This window comes from Galeopterus variegatus, unplaced genomic scaffold (assembly GCF_000696425.1).
Source record: "Galeopterus variegatus unplaced genomic scaffold, G_variegatus-3.0.2 Scaffold1403, whole genome shotgun sequence".
Lineage (NCBI taxonomy): Eukaryota > Metazoa > Chordata > Mammalia > Dermoptera > Cynocephalidae > Galeopterus > Galeopterus variegatus.
In genome coordinates this window covers 372,962-396,442 of record NW_007727514.1, presented here as the reverse complement: position 1 = coordinate 396,442, position 23,481 = coordinate 372,962, and the positions used below count along the sequence as shown (strand labels likewise).

At 39.2% G+C, this 23,481-nt stretch overlaps 1 protein-coding gene across 1 annotated transcript in view; it reads left to right on the top strand.

The window, feature by feature from the left end:
- Positions 1-4,525: 4,525 nt before the first annotated feature.
- LRRC8C (leucine rich repeat containing 8 family, member C) overlaps positions 4,526-23,481 on the top strand; it is a 43,235-nt gene continuing 24,279 nt past the window's right edge. The window contains exon 1 of the mRNA XM_008576799.1: positions 4,526-4,667. Within this exon, the coding sequence (XP_008575021.1) occupies positions 4,530-4,667 (138 nt within the window). The 5' untranslated portion in view covers positions 4,526-4,529. The remainder of the gene's footprint in view (positions 4,668-23,481) is intronic.

Here is a 23,481-nt window from a genome sequence, read left to right as displayed (position 1 = left end):
GGAGGGTGTTAGGGGAGTCCTTTAAAGCACAGAGAAGGCTACCTTCAGTAAGATTGGACTTATCTCACTGGCACTGACCAGTAGTTTGAGTCATACTCTCTTTGCCAAAAGTAGAAACAAAGTCCAATATAGTACAGATGCTACCCCTGCTATTGGGAAAGAAGAGACAGTTTGTCCTGATGTGTTGAAGGCTAAGGGTGAAAAGGAACATGCCGTGTTTGCAATAACTGGTCTTCGATGGGGATCCTTCAGAGATGTCTTTCAGACTCATCCACATTGCCATGAGTGACAGGATTTCATTCTTCTTTATGGTTGAGTAGAGTTTCATTGTGTATATTTACGTTTTCTTTATCCATTCTTCTGTCGATGGACACTTAGGTTGATTCTCTATCTTGGCTATCATGAAGAGCACTGCAATAAACATGGGAGTGCAGATATCTCTTCAGAATACTGATTTCATTTCCTTTGGATAAATATGCAGCCGTGGGATTGCTGGATTATATGGTAGTTCTATTTTTAGTTTTTTGAGGAACCTCCATACAGTTTTCCATAATAGCTGTACTGATTTACATTGCCTCCAACAGTGTGTAAGAGTTTTCTTTTGTCTGCATCCTTGCCAGCATGTTATTTTTTGTCAAAGCCATTCTAACTGGGGTGAGATGATATTTCGTTGTGGTTTTGATTAGCATTTCCCTGATGATTAGTGATGTTGAGCATTTTTTCATACATCTGTTGGACATTCATATGTCTTCTTTTTTTTTTTTTTGTCTTTTTTGTGACCGGTAAGGGGATCACAACCCTTGGCTTGGTGTGGCCCGCACCGCGCTCAGCCAGTGAGTGCACTGGCCATCCCTATATAGGATCAGAACCCGCGGCGGGAGCACAGCGGCGCTCCCAAGCACCGCACTCTCCCGAGTGCACCACGGGGCCGGCCCTGTATGTCTTCTTTTGAGAAATGTCTACACAGGTCATTTGCCCATTTTTTTTTTCCTTTTTGTCTTTTTTACTGACCGGTAACGGGATCGCAACCCTCGGTGTCACGCCCGTACCGGGGACTGGCAACGGGATCGCAACCCTCGGTGTCGCGCCCACACCTCGCTCAGCCAGTGAGCGGGAACCGGTCTCCACATGGGATCCGAACCCTCGGCGGGAGCGCCACCGCACTCCCAAGCACCGCACTCTCCAGTGCGCCACCGGGCTGGCCCATTTCCCCATTTTTAACGGGATTCTTTGGGGGGTTTTGCTGTTGAGGTGTTTAAGTTCTTTATATATTCCGGATATTAATCCTTTGTTTAATAGTTTATAAACCTTTTCTCGCATTCTGCTTGTTGCCTCTTCACTCTATTGATTGTTTCCTTTGCTGTGCAGAAGGTTTTTAGTTTGACATAGTCCCATTTGTCTATTTTTGCTTCTGTTGCCTGTGCTTTTGAAGTTTTCTTCATAAAATTTTTGCCCAGACCAATGTCTTGAAGCATTTCTCCTATGTTTTATTCTAGTACCAATTATATATCTTTGTGAGACCATATTTGATTTATAAATTTTAATCAGAACAACATATCACAATACATTGAATGCAGAAGCAAATGTGAGAATCCAGCTGTCTTCTGTTTTAAGTCAGACATTAAAGAGATTTGCAAAAATGTAAAACAATGTCATTGTTCTTACTAATTTTTTATTTCTGAAAATACAGTTATTTTTATAATATATGTTGACATGTAGTGAGTTTATTATGTTGTAATTAATGTATATTTTTAAAATTTCTTGATTTTAATTTCTAACATGGTAAATACTTATAGATATAACTGACGTAACCATTTTGGGGTTCTCCTCATTACGTTTTATAGCATGAAGGAGTCCTGTGACCAAAAAGTCTGAGAACCAATTCTCTACTTTGGTGCATTCTATTCCTGAAATTGTCCCTCACTTAAATGAACAAGCCCAATTTCCTCCAAGTAGTAAAGGAACTTATCATGAAAAATGTGACACCCAAACCTATCGAAGAACAGTGGACTACAGCACAGGCAGTTTGCTAATTACCACTGTCACTGCAGCTGGTTAGGGTCGCCCTAAATGTGACTTGAATGAGCATTGCTCCATGAATGAGCTTCTGAATTCATTCATTCATTTATTCAACAAAGAGTCGTTCAGGGCCCCTTATTTTCCAGGTATGATGTCAAGTGATGGGGATGCAAAATGGAATAAGACAATAGCTTGTGAAGTGGAACTTGGAAGTTAAGATGAGTTAATTCTTTTCTGTGTCTGCCATTGAAACTGACTAGAAAACATTTGAGGTAGTGAGATTGTAATGATTCATTGAAGAGAAAAGATGTTATAAAGCATCAGGAAAATCAAAGTTTGAGCTAGTCTGAAATTTTAATGACACTAGGAATATGCAAAGTAATTAGCTTGTGCAGTTTGCCTGCAACCTGATTTGAGAACACACATACACATAATTTACAAATTCCATCCTCGAGAAGCTTGCAGCCTATTAGTGGTAACAGAATGGAATTAAGAAAGGTGTATTTCACTAAAATGAGGAAATTGTATCGAATGCTGCACAGATGTCAAGTAGGTAGGTCATAGGTGAAAGCATCACCAGACAGTTGAAATTTTCAGCATTGTGTTAAAGAACAAATCCAAAAAAAGACAAATTATCATTTAAGAAAAAGTTATAAAGCAGCAAGACAGAACAGATAATATAATAGTTTCCAAAGCTATAGCCACCAATGAATTCAAAGAGGAGGCTTTGCTTTTATGTGGGGTGTTTACCATCTAGTCCTTGATTCAGAATTAGGGAAGGAAGGTCCATGAAAGAAACAAAATTTGAGGGGCTGGCCCGGTGGCGCACTGCTACAGTGCGCCGCTTGGGAGTGTGGCGGCGCTCCCGCCGAGGGTTCGGATCCCACAGACAGACCAGTTCCCGCTCACTGGCTGAGCGAGGTGCGGGTGCAACACTGAGGGTTGCGAGCCCGTTGCCGGTCCCAGTCCAGTACGGGCGCGACACTGAGGGTTGCGATCTGTTGCCGGACACGAAAAAAGACAAAAAGGAAAAAGGAAAAAAAAAGAAAAGAAAAGAAACAAAATTTGAGGGCCGGCCCAGTGGCGCACCCGGTGGCACACTCAGTAGAGTGCGGTGTTTGGGAGTGCCGCGGCGCTCCCGCCGAGGGTTTGGATCCCATATAGAGATTGGTCCACTCACTGGTTGAGCGCGGTGCAGGCGCGACACCGAGGGTTGCGATCCTGTTGCTGGTCGCGGTACGGGCGCGACACCGAGGGTTGCGATCCCGTTACCGGTCACGAAAAAAGACAAAAAGGAAAAAAAAAAAAAGAAGAAACAAAATTTGAGAGACCAAACAGCAAATATAGCCTTTTCCCTGCCTCTTTAATTAGGACTAAATAACAAGGACAGATGTAGAGAGCTAGATTATTGGAGCTAAAGAAGGCGGAAGAGAAAAATTTTCTTTTTGGCTCTCATTGGTCACCATTATTGCTTGCTGGAAGATAATGGAAGAATATTTATTCTCACAGTGCAGGGCAATTAACCTCAAGTCCTGGGTGAAACGGAAGAGAAAAATTTTCTTTTTGGCTCTCATTGGTCACCATTATTGCTTGCTGTAAGATAATGGAAGAATATTTATTCTCACAGTGCAGGGCAATTAACCTCAAGTCCTGGGTGAAAGTAATGGCATGGGAAGTAAAGGCATGGGAATGAGGAGCAAGAATGGAGACCAAGAAAAGGATGTGTCTCTTTTTTTCCTTATCCCAGAGCCTCAGATATGCCCTATTCATTTATCTTCTGTCATTTCAATAGAGCTAGGAGTTTCCCGGACAATCTGATTTCTCAGAGGAGAAAATCAGGATAAGTTTGAGGTTCACAGTGAAATATGAGAAGCACAGGAAACAGAGAAAAGAAATCAAGAGAAAAGCACAGAGAAGAAGGAAAAAAAAAAGGCAGAAGAAAAAGGAATCCTCCCTAACCCACCACCACCACCAGTAATAAGGTCTTTCCTCTTAAAAGACAAGGACCAGGTGGCAAGATTGTTTAATGCTTTACAAATAGGACTCAGTAAAGAATTAGCGCAAATGAATGCAGAAATGACGCTTAAAAAAGAGTTTAAAGCAATAACCCAAGATGGTAAGATAAATAGCAAAAACATTTCAAAGGATGGGCTCTGTTCTTTCTGGCATCTTCATGTTCTATTTAAGAGAAATGAGGATCCAGGAAATAACTGAGATGTGGCAACTCTTTTGGCCGTGGTCTCTCTGTCTCATGTGGAGCACAAAGGGAGTCTAATTATTGAACAATGATTCAGTAAAGGAACTTGCCTTTTTCATATGGGTCTCCTTATTTCCTCAACCCGTGGTTTTATCCAATGGCTCGTGGAAACAGACATGCCTGGACAGCTTCTAGACTCATTTAGACCACTACTTCTGATGGATTAAAGCAGCATTTCAAATGCTGTTAACAATGCAGTATGTTGTGCTTGAAGATAAGTTAACTCACCAGTAATCTCTTCTTTCTTAGAAACATGATTCCAGTGACAGAATTCCGGCAGTTCTCTGAGCAGCAGCCTGCCTTCCGGGTGCTGAAGCCATGGTGGGATGTGTTTACCGACTACCTCTCGGTGGCCATGCTGATGATTGGTGTGTTTGGATGTACTTTACAGGTAGGTGCCTAGGCCCATGGCAAAATGGGGGTCAGAGCAAGACATCAAGTCAACGAAACATCTTTAAAGAGCTGGCTGTGTGATTTTTAATCATGTAAATATTAGTTGCTCTTATCTACTTGTATATGGTATTTATAATCATGGAAGGGAGCCTAAAGCACTTATTCAGTGAACTTTCCTAATCAGTATGGTACTCATAAGATTTCAGTGAGCCAACAGCAGTGGACTGTATTCAAGTAATGTTGGATGTCACTAACATCTTTCAAAGTTGGCTTTACAGTGAAATATAGAATGTATATCCATAAAGCCATTTATATTACCAAAGTGGAACTTTTTGCTTTTCTTTATCTCTTATACTTAGCCCTGATAAAATTTTCTGGAAGAACTAACATTTTGATGAAATATCATTATTTTACTCAATATTTAAAATGATTCTGATTTAGAAAATAACCTAATCAAAATTTATTCTATATAGATGCTATGTATTCATATATCGAATCCAGACTTTTTTTTTTGCATACTTGCTATGTGCCAGGCACCATATTTTGAGGACATAGATACCTATAAGAGTTTATTTCTAGGGGAGAACTAAATAGACTAGCATTCAGAATAATTCTGTTATATTCCTAGTACACAGATGCATCCACAGGCCACTAAGAGGGTGCAGAGGAGGGGTGCTCAACTTGGTTTGGGAACAGGAGAAAAGGTGATGGTTGAATTAAATTACTTAGAGAACCAGATGAAGTTAGTCAGGGAGAGGGAGCTGGAGGTGGGAGAAAGTGCCAGGAAGAGGAAAGAAAGCTCCAAGTCATGGAGGAGAGAAAGAATGCGACATCTTTGGGAAACTGTCAGTAGAACTGGTAACTGACTGGGTGTCATTAGTATGAGAGCTGATGCCATGGAGTCACCCAAGGAGAATGTGGCGAGTGAGATAATGTCAGGAATAATATCAAAGAGTAGTGGAGGAGGAAGGGGAGCCTCTGAGGAAGGCTGAGAAGGGGCGGCCATAAGGACAGGTGGAAAGCAGGGAAGAGGAGAGTGACAGAAGTCAAAAGCAGGTGTGGCCAGTGATGGCAGGCTGTACACAACTAACTCATGGACTAAGGAGAGGAAAGTGGTAACTAGGTCACTTGAAATCTTATTTGCAGTGGTTGAAAAAGTGATTGGAAGTTAAAGTAGAGACTGTGGGGTGGTTGTGACTTTCAGGAAGATCAGCTGGAAGAGGAGGTAGGAAGAGACAAAAATAGCTACAAGTGGTGCAGAATGGAAATAACAGCCTTTTAAAGTTGATTTTTTTTTTCCTTTTTGTCTTTTTTTTTTACTGACTGGTAACGGGATCGCAACCCTCGGTGTCGCACCCGCACCACGCTAAGCCAGTGAGCGGGAACCGGTCTCCACATGGGATCCGAACCCTCGGTGGGAGCGCCTCCGTGCTCCCAAGCGGCACACTCTCCAGTGCACCACCGGGCCGGCCCTAAAGTTGATTTTTTTTTTTCCTTTTTTTTTTTTTGTCTTTTTTACTGACCAGTAACGGGCTCGCAACCCTCAGTGTCGCGCCCATACCGGGGACCGGCAACGGGATCGCAACCCTCGGTGCCGTGCCCGCACCGCGCTCAGCCAGTCAGCGGGAACCGGTCTCCACATGGGATCCGAACCCTTGGCGGGAGCGCCGCCGCACTCCCAAGCGGCGCACTCTCCAGTGCACCACCGGGCCGGCCCTAAAGTTGATTTTTAATAATAGTTAACATACAGTGCTTAACACAATGTCTCCAGCACTCTTCTGAACACTTTACGCATATTACTCATTTCTTCCTCGTGGCAACTCTAAGGTGTAGGTGCTATTACTATCCTCATTTACAAATAAAACACCTGGGGCACAGAGAGGTTAAGGAAACCTCCCAAGATGAGAGTCAAAGCCATTACTTAAACTCATGCAGTTTGGTTCCAAAGACCCTGTTCTTAATCCCTAACACCATGCTGCCTTTTGTTTGGTCATTGAAAGCATTTTGTCACCTTCACCCAAAAAAAGGATGCCAGTGAGAAACTAGAGCCTGAAAGAGAGCAAGGGCATAAATTCATTTATAAATAAAACAAATACTTGTAGTTGTTAAAGAACCTACTGTGTGCCAGGCGCAGTTCTACTAAGAATTATCAGCGAAGTAGGAAAAACTAAAATATAAAAATCCCAGTCTTATAAAGCTTAAATTCTATGGGGAAAAAAAAGAGCAAAGTAAGCAAAATCAATTAGTAAATTATATAATATGTTAGAAGGTGATAAGGACAGTGGGAAAAAAATAAAGCATTCAAGGATGGTAGAAGGTCCTAGCAGGTGAGATAGGAGTTGCAGTTTTCAAATAGGATGGCCTGGGAAGGCCTCATTGTAAGGTAACTTTTGGCCAAGCAGTCGAAGGAGGTGCAGGAGTAGGCCATGCAGATGCCCTGGAAGGAGCCATGCAGACAGGGAGCGGCAAGAGCAGGGAGCTCACAGACAAAGAGTTAACGAGACCCTGTCCCCTCTGCAGAAGAATTTGACTTTTGACTTTCTCAGTGTTCTAGCTCTGTTTCCCTAGAGATTTGATAAAGTTAACTGTTAACTGTGTTACTAGGTTACGTTGCTTGTGGTATAAATGACCGTTGATTGGTCAACTGCATCTGGGCTGGGAGAGGGGCAAATGCTTGGTAGGCATCCGTGTCACTGGACTTCTGTGACTGTGGTGACACTTGTAACTAGGCATGTCCCTTGACACATCGAAGGTGTATCTATTGAGTTACAAGAGATATTGGCTCCTTTAGGGCATAAGGCTTTTAACCCAGGATAAATCCTGAACCTGCCTAAGGTGAATCTCTTTTCCTGGCACCGGAAATGACATGCGGGGCGAAAGTCTCAGGGAGAGACTAGGTCATACTACTGGGCAGCAGTGTGGACCACTGCATGGACAATAGTGAAGATCTTCCCAAAGGAGGAAAGCCTGATGCTGCCTTGCTGGCAAGCTGTGTCTCCAGTCCTGTGTCTTTCTAAGTGGTTCTGGTGCCAAACGAGGGTCATGATAATCAATCTGAATGTTGAGAGAAAAGATCCCTGGTGATGTTACAGGCCTGAATCATGGGTATCCCCAGCATGTCAAAGGAAGAGCCAGGAGGCCAGTGTGCTAGAGCAGTGGGCGTGAGGAGAAGGGGAGCAGAAGATGAGACTAGGGAGACAGTGCATGCAGATCATATAGGAGCTTGTAGGCCACTGAAAATTTGGGTTTTGCTCTGAGTGAGACGGGACATGTTTGGAGGATTTTGAGCAGAGGATTGTCATGCCATGTTTTAACAAGACCACTCCAGCTGCAGAGAATATAGTGTAGTAGGCAAGGATGGAAGTGGGGGGATTATTGGAAGGCTAGTGCAATAATCCAGGCTAGAGATGAATCAGATGGCTTGAACCAGGGTGGAAGCAGTGGTTCTGGAAGTATTCTGAAGGAAAAGCCATGAAGATTTACTGAAAGATTAAATGTGAAATATGAGAGAAAAAGAAAAATCAAGGATGACTCTGAGGTTTTTTAGGCTTGAACAATGGGGAAAAGTTCATTTCTGTTCATGTTAAGTTTGAGACATATGTTAAGCACCAAAGTGGAGTTATTAAGTAAGCAGTTGGATATAAAACACAGCAATTCAGTGTAAGTGATGAATGGTCATCTTCAGGAGGAAAGAGGTGATGGACCCAGGATCCAGATGGGAAGATTACCCTTGATTCGGGTGGAGGGGGCATCTTCCACTAGAATGGGAATGATGGCTACAGATGCATTGTATTTGGAACTGGGCAGAAAGATGGGAGTTTATGCCTTACGGTTTCTGGTTTCTCTGTAATATAGAAAGCAACATATCTGTTGAGTGATTGTGAGGGTGAAGGAGGTAGCAGAAAGTGGAAACAAGGAAGGGAGTGGAGTGGGAATCTTAAGGAGAAAGGCAAAGATTTGGAATGGCCAGGTTGGGAAATAGTAAAGGGGGTGACATAAGATCATCAGGAGGACAATAAATCTGTATTACTTTATTACTGTGTCATGGCTTATGGTACTGCTGTAGGATCTGCTTAACAAGCATGAGGAATCATTTCTCTTGTTTACATATTCCATGGCAGGATAAAGTACAGAAAAGAGAAAGGACACAGAAAATCTATAAGAACGAGTATGTAACTTGGAATAAAATGAATGAAAATAAGGGAGTGTACCTATGAAGGTATGTATAATGAACATCATTTAGGAGATGTGTCTGCACTGGGTTCAGGAGGGGATTCAAGCACAACTTAAGCCTCTTTTCCTGTACCATGGTCAGAATCATTTTTCTGCATCACAGGAAGATGTCTCTCTGCTGTGCAGAAGGCTTTGAAGCTCCCCACTGACCAACCTGCTCAGCACCTCCACCAATAATACTTCCTGTGTTCAAGGCCTACTCCTCAGATAGGTTACCTAACCTGGGTCCTTCACATATAAGCCTATATTATCTTTATAGCCTTTTCAAAGAAATCTGATGCCAGTTGACTGAGTTCAGGAAGCATAGACTGAGCTGCCAAGGTTCTGAGAAAAAGTGAGATGCCCTGAAGGAATATTGCATCAGAATATGAAGGTTGCAAGGCTCAGAATTCTTATGGAGTGGGCCATTCAATTCAACACACATCCCTGAGCACCAGCAATATATATGGCACTGTGTGGGGTTCTAGACACTGAAAGAGAAATATAGCACAGTCTGTGCCCTCCGATTGCTAGCAGTCTAAAGACCATAGAAATACATAAGCAATGCCTTCTGATGTATAAGTGCTTTAATGATGCCTCAAGAGGATTAAAAATCATGTTATAATATCAGCCACTGGAAGTTAGGGACTCGAGGAGGAGATAATATAATGAAATCTCAAAGAATGAATATTCATAATCAAAATGTATATTTTCAAAAGAGGAGTGGAAGAAAAAACAAGCATAAACAGGAGATTTAATATGATCATTTCACAAAGCCCTCATTGATCAGCACAGTGACTGGAGGGCACAGAGAGCCTTTTAGGGGGTAGGGTGAGGAATATTAAACATTTGAAGTAAGTGAGACATTTTCCACACAATAGAAGAATTGTCCTATCCAGAATACTAATAGCACTTCCAGTGAGTAACACTGGTAAGGGGACCTGTGCTAGAATCTGTATGTACTTTATTTAGTTCCTACAATGTGCCTGTAGAAGTAGATTAGTCCCATTTTTGGATAAGAATTCTGAAGTATGTAAGGTTAGGTAACTTGCCCCAAAGCCAAGAGGAATACACCCAGGATTCAAATCTCAGGCTGATTCCCTAGCATGTGCCTTTCACCCCTGTACAAGCTGCTTTCGAATATTATAGAGCCATTACAATTGCACAGATTGTGTGGCCAAAGTTTGGTCTATAAAACAGGATTTTCCATACAAAATGAAAATAGAAAAGTTATAAAAAGTATCAACTTTCTGAATTACAGGTTAGATTTTTTTAAGGTTATTTACTGCATACCTGTCATAAAAAGAATAACTTCCAACCTATAGTAAGCTTGGTCTATAAAACAGGATTTTCCATACAAAATGAAAATAGAAAAGTTATAAAAAGTATCAACTTTCTGAATTACAGGTTAGATTTTTTTTAAGGTTATTTACTGCATACCTGTCATAAAAAGAATAACTTCCAACCTATAGTAAGCATTGAAGAAAGAAGGAATAACATATGGTATAAATCATTAAAGAAAGTGAAACTATCCAGGATCCATATTACGAATGAAAGTAATGTTCCTTAAGGAAAGAATTTAAGCTCTTATTTTAGCTCTGCTATGATAATCCTCCAAAGTTGGCTTGATGACTGATAACTTTTTAAACAAAGAGTTCTCTGTGAAGCTCAAATTCCTTTCCCATTTCCAAGGTGATGTTAAAATGATTAAAATATGTTATTGTCCCTTGATTTTTTCTTTTAAATTGAAACTGCAATCATTCTTTCTGATCTTATTTACAAAGCAAGTTAACTCCTAGGTTCGGAAACATGACAAAGCAAAATCTAAGGTAGACTTCGAAGAGCATTCATAGGTGATAAAATAGTAAGCCATCAGCATTTTTTTCCCACTGTCAAAAGACAGATTTATTTGTCTTCCCTTCATGCATAATTTACGGTTTCTTCAAATAAGTTTAACAAAACATATCCAAAATGTTAATCAGCACATGCATGATACCTGTTAGTGACAATACCAGTATTTATATGCACCAAAAAAAATTTTCACCAATTAACAAGAGCCAATGTGGACTATTATTCCCTGGGGAAAGTCTTCTTCAGTAAGAGAAGATAGCATTAGCAGAAGCAAGGGAAAACTATTTCTGAGTAGCGTTCTTTCCCCAAAGGTGAAAGTTAAGAAATGTGGCCTTTGGCCTGGTTATTTTGGAAAGTAGATGACACCTGAAGGGACTCTGAAGATTTGGTTGAATTTCTCTAGTGAGATGAAGAATCACCTGTGAGTGTCACACCAGCATTGCTGGTGGGAAAGAATTACATTCCTTTCTCTTGAGACTTCTGCATCTGAAGACTAGAGGGTAGAAGAACTCAGTAGCCCTCCTGGAAAAGCAGCCCATGGTACTCAGAAAGCCTGCCTACCTTGTCTTCCAGCATATCTTGGACTTGAACAGAGATGATGTCTTTCAAACAGTTACAATGTGTGCATTCTGGGCTGTGGCATTACTCTGCTCCTTTTCTTGCCACTTCTTCAGCGACCTAAATTTGCAGGTCATAACATCTCTCCTCTCCCAGATATCATCAATACCACTAATCTCCAGGTCCAGATTAGCAATGACAATTTTTATCAACTCTTTCCCCATCTTCCCAGCAAAGGTAATTAACTGAGTCTTTATTAACAGTTTTTTAGTCTTCACTCCAAATTCAGTTTTCCTGTCTGTACAATTCCTCGGAATCCATTTCAAATAAAAGTAATTCAAAATCTATTGATTGCTTCAGTGCACTTCAAAATAACTTATCCCTTTGAAAAGTGAACCATCAACAAATTAAATTCCCTGTTCTCTGAGATGCCAGCAGTGTGGCGGCTCATCACTTTGCAGCCGGGAGGCTCTGCACTAATGCTTGTGCTAAGCCCGACAGCTTTTTGAGCAACTGCTTTGTAAGTTGCTTCTTCCATGGCAAGTAACAGTTGATTATCTGTTTACTCCTAAAAGATTCTGTTCATATAGGTTAAATACTATGCAGCTTTGAAAATACTGGGGGAAGGAAGGGGTTATTATCTCTCAAAGGGGTGTTGATTCTTTCTTGCCCTGATGTAAAAGGATTAGAATCAGCACTCTTGTCATACGCATCTGACAAATATTTATTCATTTATGAGCAAGTAGCAAGGCTACCATGGAATAAGAACATGTAGAAAGAGCATTCCTTAGATTACATCAGTTCAAATAAGAAAGAAATATAAATTCACTGTAAACCAGGAGAGTGTACCTATCCTATTCTTGTGCAGACATACACCCCCAAGGACCAATAGTGTAAACACCACTGAATTCTCACTTTTACTCTCCTCCACACCCCCACAATCCTCTGTCCCATACTATCTGGGGTTTCTAGTAGATATTTTGTTTTGCTAAATTTGAATTTATAGATGGAGACCCAGAACTTCTTACTTAAATTAGCCCATTGTTTAAAATAAAATTCAGAATACTGATGAAATAGCAGGTAGCACTAATGGGCAGGCTTAGATGAAATAAGAATTTCATCTAAGATATGTTTATAAAGTTTCTGTGTACCCAATACACATCATAATTCTACTTGGGCCTTTGGAAATACAAAACAAAAATAATTTGTATGGTGAAAATTATTTCAAAGAGCAGCCTTCTTTTTTTTTTTTTTTTTTAATGTCTGTAAGAATGGTGGTGTATGCTGTGAGAGAAACATTGTCTCAAAACCCCTGTTACATATAGTAACAGAAATATGCCTTAGGACCTGCCTGTTATGGTGGTTTGCTCAAACGGATACTTTTGATCTCCCCTAGAACTTTACTTCTTGTCATCGATCACCTTGACACTTTAATGGGCAGTAAATTCCTGGCCACAGGGATAATATATGAGTGCCTTTCACCTCATCCTCTTGGTTTAACACAGGACATGAATTTAAATTCTTTTCTTAGATCATCTGATACTGTCCAGTGTCAGTCAGTGAATGGGAAACATTTACTTTTATCTCATTATTATTGATTGTTATGATCTTGCCTATTGTTTAACAGTTTATCTTTTTCTTCAAGTAACAAAGCACTGACAGAGTATCAGGCTTTTTTCTATGTGAAGCAAATGTGATTTACCATATATTTGTCTCTGTTGTTGTTTAAGTAGAGGTCAAAACCTCTGTTTAAAGATCTATATTATTAAATAGGCTTGCCATGACATGGAGGGAGCAGCATTTCTAATCAGGGCCTGTGACTTGGGGTTCCTCCCCAATCCACTAATCATATCAGGCAAACAGATCCATGTTACTGCTTACCATCTTCACTTTGTTCCTCTTGAAGTCCTCTCTGTCCCATTCCACTGAGAACACTGATAACATATGGAACCTCTCAGTCATATAGGGGCCCCGTGGTGAGGATTAGACTTGCGTTGGGGACTACATTTCAGTTGTAGGCTAGTAATTTTCTATGTTATATCTGGAGTCTTCTGTTTAACATAAATAATGAATGCTGGTCCTTCTTCCTATACACTTCTGTTTTTTTTTTCGTAAATTTATGCATTTTATGCTTATTTTATAATTTCTATCATTTTGGAACATCTAACCTTCATATAGTAAAAAAGAAAATCAGTAATAGTTTGTATTCACTATACAAAATATGAAACAAAATACAACTGGAAAGATACATGCCAACTAAAAGATTTAACAAAAAAAAGATAAGATACCATTCAAAATATCCACAAAAACTAGCAAATACCTAGAAATTGAGCTAACCAAGAATGCAAAAGAACTTCATTGAAAACTTTAAAAAATCTGATAAATGATGTATAAGACAATTTGAATAAATGGAAAGACATTCTACATCCTAGGATGGCACAGAATTGATATTACACATTTGTCCAGTCTCCACAAATTATTTTATAAATTAAAAGGAATATTAAGGGGCTGGCCCGGTGGCGCACTGCTACAGTATGAACTAATTTCTTCTAATTTCCTTTATAGAATATAAATCAGATGATCCATCCAAATTGTAAGCTTCTAAATCTCTTTGGAAAGATTTCAAGTGTATTTCAAAAGTAGGAAATTTCTTTTTTTTTTAATTGAAATGTAATTGATTATGCATATTTGTGGGGAACAGAGTTGAATATCAATACCTGCATAAGAGTGATGATCAAATCAGGATAATTAGTACATTCATCATTACAAAACTTAATCATTTCTTGTGATGAGGACATTCAATTTTCTCTCTTCTAGTCATTTGAACATGCAGTAAATTAATGTTAATTATAGATGCCTAGCTCAACTGTACACCAATAGAACTTTTTCATAACTAGCTGTTTTGTGTCCTTTAGCCAACTTCTCAGTATGCTCCCTTTCCACCCTCTGATAACAAAAGTTTTATTCTCACCTTCTGAAAATTCAACATGTTATTACTATTTTTGTTTCTTTTTTATTTACTTATTTATTTTGTAGCTCCCACTTAAGAGCAAGGACATGCAGTATTTCTCTTTCCATACCTGACTTATTTCACTTACCATTATTACTATTTTTGTTTCTTTTTTATTTACTTATTTATTTTGTAGTTCCCACTTAAGAGCAAGGACATGCAGTATTTCTCTTTCCATACCTGACTTATTTCACTTACCATAATTTTCTCCAAGCTCATCCATGCTACTGAAAATGGTAGAATTTTATTCTTTCTTATGGCTGAGTAGTATTCCATTTTGTATATATACTATGTTTTCTTTATCCAGTTGTCTACTGATGGACGTTAAGGTCAGTTCTATATCTTGGCTACTGTAAATAGAGCTGTGATAAACATTAGAGTGCAGGTATCCCTTCGATTTTCCATTCCCTTGGGTATGTTCCAAGCAGTAGGATTGCTGGATCAAATGTAGTTGTGAGAGACACCATCATACTGTTTTCCATGGTGGTGGTACTAATTTACAGTCCCACCAACAGTGTTTAGAGGTTCCTCTTTCAACATGTCCTTGCTAGCATTTGTTATTTTCTGTCATTTTTATAACAGCCAGTTTAACTGGGGTGAGATGATATCCCAACATAGTTTTTATTTGTATTTTTCTGATGATTAGTGATGTTGAGCATTTATTCATATACCTATGGGCCATTTGTATGTCTTCTTTTGAGAAATGTCTATTCAGGTCATTTGCCCATTTTTAAATCAGATTATTTGTTTCTTTTACTATTAGGTTGTATGGGTTCCTTGTATATTCTGGATACTAATCCCTTGTCAGATGTTTGCACATATTTTCTCACATTCTGTAGGTTGTCTATTCACTCTGTCAATTGTTTCTTTTGCTGTGCAGAAGCTTTCTACCTTGATAAAATCCCATTTGTTTATTTTTCATTTTGTTGCCTATGCTTTTGAGGTCTTATTCATAAAGTATTTGCTCAATCCTACATCCTGAAGTGTTTCCCGTATGTTTTCTTCTAGGAGTTTTATAGTTTCAGATCTTGTATTTATGTCTTTAATCGATTTTCAGTTGATTTTGGTATATGGCAAGAGGTAGGGATCTAATTTCATTCTTCCATACATGGATGTCCATTTCTCTCAGCACCATTTTTTGAAGAGGTTGTCATTTCCTTAATGTATGTTCCCAATCTATGGCACCTTTCTCAAAGATCACTTAACTATAAGTACATGGATTGATTTCTGAAATTTCTATTCTTTTCCATTGGTCCATGTGTCTGTTTTTATGCCAATACCATATTGTTTTTGTTACAATAGCTTTGTAGTATATTTTGAAGTCAGGTAGTGTAATGCCTCTGGCTTTATTTATTTATTTTTTTTGCTCAGGATTTCATTGGCTATTTGGAGTCTTTTGTTGTTCCATATGAATATTAGGTTGTTTTTTCTATTTCTGTGAAGAATATTGCTGGTATTTTAATGGGAATTGCATTGAATCTGTAGATCACTTTGTGTAGTATGAAGATTTTTACAACATTAATTATTCTAATCCATGAATATGGAATGTCTTTCCATTTTTTGTGTCCTCTTTAATATCTGTCATCAGTGTTTTAGAGTTTTCATTGTAGAGATCTTTCACCTCCTTGGTTAAATTTATTCCTAGATATTTTACTTTTTTGGTAGCTATTGTAAATAGGCTTGATTTCTTTTTTCTTCTAGTTTGTTGTTGGTGTATAGAAATGATACTGATTTTTGTATACTGATTTTGTATCTTGCAACTTTATTGAATTCATTTATTATCTCTAAGAGTTTTTTGGTGGAGTCTTTAGGTTTTTCTATATAAAACAGCATGTCATCTGCAAACAGAGACAATTTGACTTCATATTTTCAATTTGGATGCCCTTTATTCCTTTCTCTTCCCTCATTGCTCTGGCTAGTACTTCCAATACTGTGTTAAATAGGAGTGGTGAAGACGTGTATCCTTGTCTTGTTCCTGATCCTTGTGCATCCTTGTTCCATTAGGGATGAATTTAGTTATGGGTTTGTCATATATAGCTTTTATTGTGTTGAGATAATTTCCTTTTATACCTAATTTGTTTGGAGTCTATATCATGAAGGGATGTTGAGTTTTGTTGAATGTTTTTACAGCATCTCTTGAGATGATCACATGGTTTTTGTCCTTCATTTTGTTGATGTGGTGTGTCACAGGTATTGATTTGCATATGTTGAAACATCCTTCTATCCCTAGCATGAATCCCACTTGATTATGTTGTGCAATCTTTTTGATGTGCTATTGAATTCAGTTTACAAATATTTTGTTGAGAATTTTTATGTCCATATTTATCAAGGATATGGGTCCATAGTTTTCTTTTTTCATTGTGTCTTGTTTGGTTTTGGTATTAGGATGATGCTGACCTCATAGAGTGAGTTTGGGAAATGGCCTCCGTTTCAATTTTTTGGAATAGTTTGAAAATAGTTGTTATTAATTCTTGTTTAAATGTTTGGTAGAATTCAGCAGCAAAACCATTTGGTCCAGGGCTTTTGTTTGTTGGGAGACTGCTTATTTCCTGTTCAATCTTGTTGCTCATTGTTGGACTATTCAGTTTTTTTGTTTCTTCTTTGTTCAGTCTTGCTAGTTTGTATATGTCCTGAAATCCATCCATTTCCTCCAGATTTTCAAATTTGTTGACATACAGTTGTTCATAATAGTCTGTAATGATTCTTTGTATTTCTGTGGTATCAGTTGTAATGTCTTCTTTTTCATTTCTGATTTTACTGAAATCCATCCATTTCCTCCAGATTTTCAAATTTGTTGACATACAGTTGTTCATAATAGTCAGTAATGATTCTTTGTATTTCTGTGGTATCAGTTGTAATGTCTTCTTTTTCATTTCTGATTTTTGTTATTTGGGTCTTCTCTCTCTGACTAGTGGTTTGTCAATTTTGTTTACCTTCTGGGAAAAAAAACACCTTTTTTTCCTTGATCTTTTGTATTGTTATTCTGGTCTGTATTTCATTTAGTTCTGCTCTAATCCTTATTATTTCTTTCTGTCTACTAACTTTGGGATTGGATTGTTTGTGTTTTTCTAGTTCTTTGGGGTATAAAGTTAGGTTGTTGTTTTTTTTAATCTTTCTTTTGATGTAAGCATTTATTCCAATAAACTTCATTCTTAGTACTGCTTTTACAGTATCCCCACAGGTTTTGGTATGATGTGTCTTTATTTTCATTAGTTTCATGAAATTTTTTGATTTCCTTTTTAATTTCTTCTTGGACCCATAGGTTGTTCAAGTGCATGTTGTTTAATTTCCATGTACTTGTACAGTGCCACAGTTTTGCTTATTATTGATCTCTAATTTTGTTCCATTGTGGTCTGAAAAGATACTTGAAATGATTTCAGTTTTTAAGAATTTGTTGAAACTTGACTTGTGACCTGGAGAATGTTCCATGTGCTCATGAGAAGAATGTATATTGTGTAGTTGTTGGATGAAATGTTCTCTAGATGTCTGTCAAGTCCAGCTGGTCTAATATGTGGTTTAAATCCTGTGTTTCTCTGCTGATTTGTTGCCTAGATGATCTTTCCAATATTGAGACAGGATTGTTGAAGTCCCCAACTATTATTTTATTGGGGGCTGTCTCTCTCTTTAGGTTTAATAATATTTGCTTTATTTATCTGGGCCCTCTGATGTTGGGTGTGTATATACTTATAATTGTTATATCCTCTTGCTGGATAGATCCTTTTTTCGTTATATAATGACTTTCTTTGTTTTTAGTTTAAAGTCTATTTTATATGATATGTGGATAGCAACACCCGCTCATTTCTGTTTTCTATTCATGTGGTAGTTCTTTTTACATTCCCTCATGATTAGTTTGTATTTGTCTTTACAAGTGAAGTGAGGTCCTTGTAGGCACTATACAGTGGGGACTGATTTTTTAACCCATTCTGCCAGTCTGTATTTTTTGAGTGGGGAATTCAGTCCATTTACATGTAGGGTTGTTATTGAAAAGTATTGTCTTACTTGTGGCATTTTGTTGATATTTTATGGTTTTATATATCTTTTTTCCTTTCTTTTCCTTTTATTGTTTGTTTTTGTTGTTTGTTTTTAGAGGTGATAAGATATATTTTCTTTATGTTTCTCATTTGCATATCTGCTGTGCAAGTGGGCGTTATTCTTTCTCACATATTCATGATGGTGATTACTGTTTTTCAGATTCCATATAGAGCACTCCCTTGAGGATTTCTTGCAGGGCTGATCTTGTGGTGGTGAACCCCTTCAGTTTTTGTTTGTCTGGAAAATACACTTTCTCTCCTTAATTATTTTTTGACAGTTTTTTTTAATTGAAAGATAATTGATTATATGTATTTCTGAGGTACAGAATTGAATATCAATACATGTGTACAATATGTATTGATCAAATCAGATTAATTAATATACTCATGTTTATAAAGTATAATCAATTTTTGTGACCCTTAATTAGCTTCTCATCAACCCCCCTCCCCACCCCTTTCCCACCTCTAATAAGCACATTTCTGTTCTTTCTGTTCTTTTTTTGTGGGGGGGAAAGTTTAATGTAATATTATGATTCTTTCTCTTTCTTTGCTGGGTGTAATATTCTTGCTGGCATTTTTTTTCTATATATCATCCTATTCTCTCCCAGCCTCTACAATTTCTTTTGAGAAATCTGTGTTCTTTTTTTGTGGGGGGGAAAGTTTAATGTAATATTGTGATTCTTTCTCTTTCTTTGCTGGGTGTAATATTCTTGCTGGCATTTTTTTTTCTATATATCATCCTATTCTCTCCCAGCCTCTACAATTTCTTTTGAGAAATCTGTTGTTAGTCTGGTGGAGACTCCCTTATAGGTGACTTGACGTTTTTCTCTTGCTGTTTTAGAATTCCCTCTTTGTCTTTGACCTTTGACAGTTTGAGAGGACCTTTTTGGATCGAATCTGTTTGGGGATCATTGAGCCTCTTAGATCTGGAAGTACATGCCTCTTTCAATACTTGGGAAGTTTTCAGCTATTTTCACTGAATAGATTTTTCAATGCCTTTTCCTTACTCTTCCCCTTCCAGAATACCCATGATTTAGATGTTTGTATGCTTAGGTTTGTCTCATAGATCTCATAGGCTTTCTTTATTTTTTTAGATTTTTTCTTTTTTTTTTTGTCCACCTGGGTTGTTTTTAAAAGCCTGTCTTTGAGTTCAGAAATTCTTTCTTCTGCTTGCTCTAGCCTGTTGCTTAAGCTCTTGGTTGTATTTTTTATTTTGTTGAGTGAATTCTTCAGTTCCAGTAGTGCTGCTTGGTTTTATTTTATTTATTATTTTTTTTAATTTTAATGTATTTATCTCTTTGTTGGATTCTTCTCTCAGATCCTGTTTTGTTTCTCTCATTCCATTTTGTCATCTATCTGAATTTTCTTGTATCTTATTGAGTTTCATTAAGATTATTGCTTGGAATTCCTTTTCAGACCTTTCTTGCTATTTGGAATTTGGTATTAGAGAATTATTATATTCACTTTGAGGAATCATATTTTCTTGTTTTTTTCATGTTTCCAATATTCCTATATTGATGTCTGGCCATTTGGTAGAGCAGTTGCTTCTTTAATACTCTGGAGTGGCTTTTAAGGGGAGAGACTCCCTGCTGTAGATGTGCTTTCTAGTCACCATTGGGTAGAGTGTGTTAGGTGTGATTTCAGGTAGATGCAGTAGTGTAGTCTTTGTGTAATTACTTTGATCATATTCAATGTCAGAGTTATCTATGAGTGCCTCTGTGGCCTAGGCAGTGGCCTCAGTTCCTTGTTGAAGTGAATGACACTGGACTGGGTCGTCAGGGTAATGGGTGAATTCTTGAGCTCTTAGAAGGAGTGCTGAAGTGCCTTGTTTCTCCTTGGCTGAGGTAGATGGCCCTGAGTGGGCTTGCTGGCACCCTGGCCGGTATTCCATGACCCTGATAGGTGCACTGGGGTGTTCTGAAGCTCCTCAGTTTAAATGAATGAACTTAGGAGGGATTTCTGGGGGTTGAGCTTAGGACCTTAGGCTTTGAGGGAGATAATGAGGTGCTCACTGGCTCCTCAGCTAGAGTGGGTGACTCAGTGGTGTCACCGAGGCTTAAGGCTGGGCCCTGTACCCCTAAAGAAGACATAGGGGGCACTCTGTAGCTCCACTGCTCAAGTGGGCAATCCTGAGTGAGATTGCTTCATGGCTGAGGACCTGTACATTCAGGACAGGTACTTAGTTGCTCTGCAGCAGCACTGTTGAAGTGGGCCACTCTGAGCAAGGTGGTAGAAGTTTTGGTTGGGACCCTTCACCTCCAAGAGGGATGCTGGGTCCCTCTGCAGCTATTCAGCTGGAGCAGCCACTCTGGGTGAGGCTACTGTGGTCATTGGCAGGACTCTGTGCCCCCAAGAGATACTGAGTCTCACTGCAGCTGCTTAGCCAGAGTGGGCTACCCTGAATAAGATTACTGTAGTTATGTGCAGAACCCTGCACCTTCAAGAGAGATGCTAGGGTTTTCTGTAGCTGCTCAGCTGATGTGGTCACCCATGGTGAAGCTGTTGTGATTGTGGACAGAGACCCCTGTGACCCTAAGAGAGGCACTGGGTCACTCTGGAGCTCCTCAGCTGGGGTGAGCTACCCTGCACAAGATTACTGGGGCTGTGGATGGGCTGTTGTGCTCCCAAGAGAGATGGTGGGTCCCTCTGCAGCTCCCCTACTGGGGCGGGCTCATTGGTGCTGGAGGTGTAGGTCCGTGCCCCTGAAAGGGGTATAAGAGTCCTCCACCACCTCCTCATGGTTGTAATAATTGCAAGGGTGCTTCACCAAAGAGAGCAGAGTCACTGGCAGTGTCCAAAGGCCCTGATTAGGTGGATTTCTGTCTCTAGAAAATGTATATACCTGACTCCCTCTGTCCCGAAGGTGACACCCTTGCTGCACTGGACTCTCTGTTCCCAGGGCACAGGACACTGACTTGGGTGTAGGCAACCAGCATGATGATGGGCCTCAGGGCTGTAGAACTGCTGCCAGGGCTGAAGCAAAATGCCCTCGGGTGTTGGGTCCTATCCCATCACTGTGACTACTGCAGCAGCCTGGGACCCAGGGGCTGGGGGTGGCTCAGTGTGAACTTCCTCCCCAGATCAATGCAGTTGCATGGGCTCCCAACAGTTCCCAACACCAGGCACATGGCCACAAGGGCAGTGCAATTCCCCTGTGGTTTGGGGTACCGGCATATGCTGGTGTGCTTGCTTGCTCACCTCTTTCCTGCAGGGAGAAACTCCTCCTGGGTCTTTGCTGCTCCCAGCTGGAGGATGGAGTGGTAGTGACTGGGAGTTATTTTCTGTTCTCTATGTGACTTTCCTGGGTTTCTGCACTCACCAGCATCTCTGCTACCCCTTTGATGTGTTCCAGCTCTCTCTTTTCATTATTTTCACCCAAGTGTAGTTGCATATTTGCTGTATTCTCTATCTTTGTGGTGGAGACAAGTGGTGAATACTTCTGGTTGGCCACCTTGCTCTGACCCCCAGTCATAGGAAATTTCTTAACTCTAAATTTCACAAATGGGAAAATTATTAGATTTGAGATTCATTATCCCTTTGTTTAAAAAACAAGAATCTAGTTGGAAGGATTACTTCTAATTTATAGAAATATAAACATAAAGCCAGGCCCCATCTGCTCATTTCATTTGTGTATCCCCAGAATGGAAATCAGTAGCAACCACATGTAAGTGCTCAAAAGAATGCATTTTGTGTAATGAAAAGTGAATGAAGCAGTGTAGATGACACATTTTAGCCATGTGCTAATTAACGTACAATGAGTATTCGGTGTCTTTGGAAAGAGGCTGAGACATTTGGATTACAGAAATAATATATGAATTTCTAGGTATTTTACACCATAATTTAAGAGATTGCAACCAGTAAAAAAGAGGAGACAAAAAACCTTGTAGAAGCCTGGTGGAAGGTATGTTTACCCTCAAGTGGAGGAGACTGGAAATATGAGAAATGACAGTAGATACTTGAAGGACTGCCGTGTAAAAGTTTAAACAGCTTCAACTTATTCCATGTGTTCTACAAGAAAGACCAAATAAAGCTGTGTTAGTCTGTTTTTGTGTTGCTATAACAGAATACTTGAGACTGGGAAATTTATAATGAACAAAGATTTACTTGGCTTACAATTCTGGGACAGCTGCATCTGGTGTGGGCCTCAGGCTGCTTCTACTTATGGTGGAAAGCAGCAGGCAGCCAGTGGGTACAAACAGATCACATGGTTAGAGGAAGCAAGAGAGAGAGAGAGAAGGTGCCAGGGTCCTTTAAACAATGAGCTCTCCCTCTGCCGGGAACTAATAAAGCAAGAACCCACTCACTAGCCCCACCCCTCAGGGAGAGCATTAATCCATTCATGAGGGATCCGATCTCCTGAACAACTCCCAACAGTGCCACATTGGGAATCAGATTTCCACATGAGTTTTGGGGGGACAATAACCTCCAAGCTCTATCAAGAGCCAATAACAGATATTTTAAGACAGAATATTTTGGCTCAATACAAGCCCAACTTTGAAAATGTCAACCACTTTCTGATAAAATCATGTAAGCTAATGAGTTTCCTATTTTTAGAGATCCCCTTCTAGAAACTGAATGGTCTGGTGGAGTGGATGCTACAGGGAGAATCCATGTGTCATGAGCACCATGTTCTTTCCATATTAATACTTACTTTATAATAGTTCCAGTAGGGTTAGGCAGTGATAAAAAAAAATCCCTGCCAAAAAAAAACAAAGAAATTAAAATTACAATGATATAAGTATTTTTACGAAGATACAAAGATATAGGTGCTTTGAAAAAAATAAAGCAGTGGAAGGAGAGTGCAGGGGGTCCTACTTTAAATGGGGTGGTCAAAGAAGTCCTCTCTGAAAAGGTGACATTTTGGCAGAACAGAAGGATCTGAGAAGGAGGCATGTGGGAATCTGTAGAAGGAATATTCCTGACAGAGGGAACTATTAGTCTGTGTGAGTCTTTACAGGTGAGGTGAGTTTCTTGTAGACAGTATGTAATTGGGTTTAGCTCTATAATCAAATCATCCCACATATGTTTTTTGACTGGGGAATTCAGTCCATTTACATTTAGGGTTGTTATTGAAAGGTTTTGTCTAAACCTGGCATTTAATCAATTTTCATTCAATTTTTTTTTTTTTTTTTTTTTTTTTTTTTTTTTTT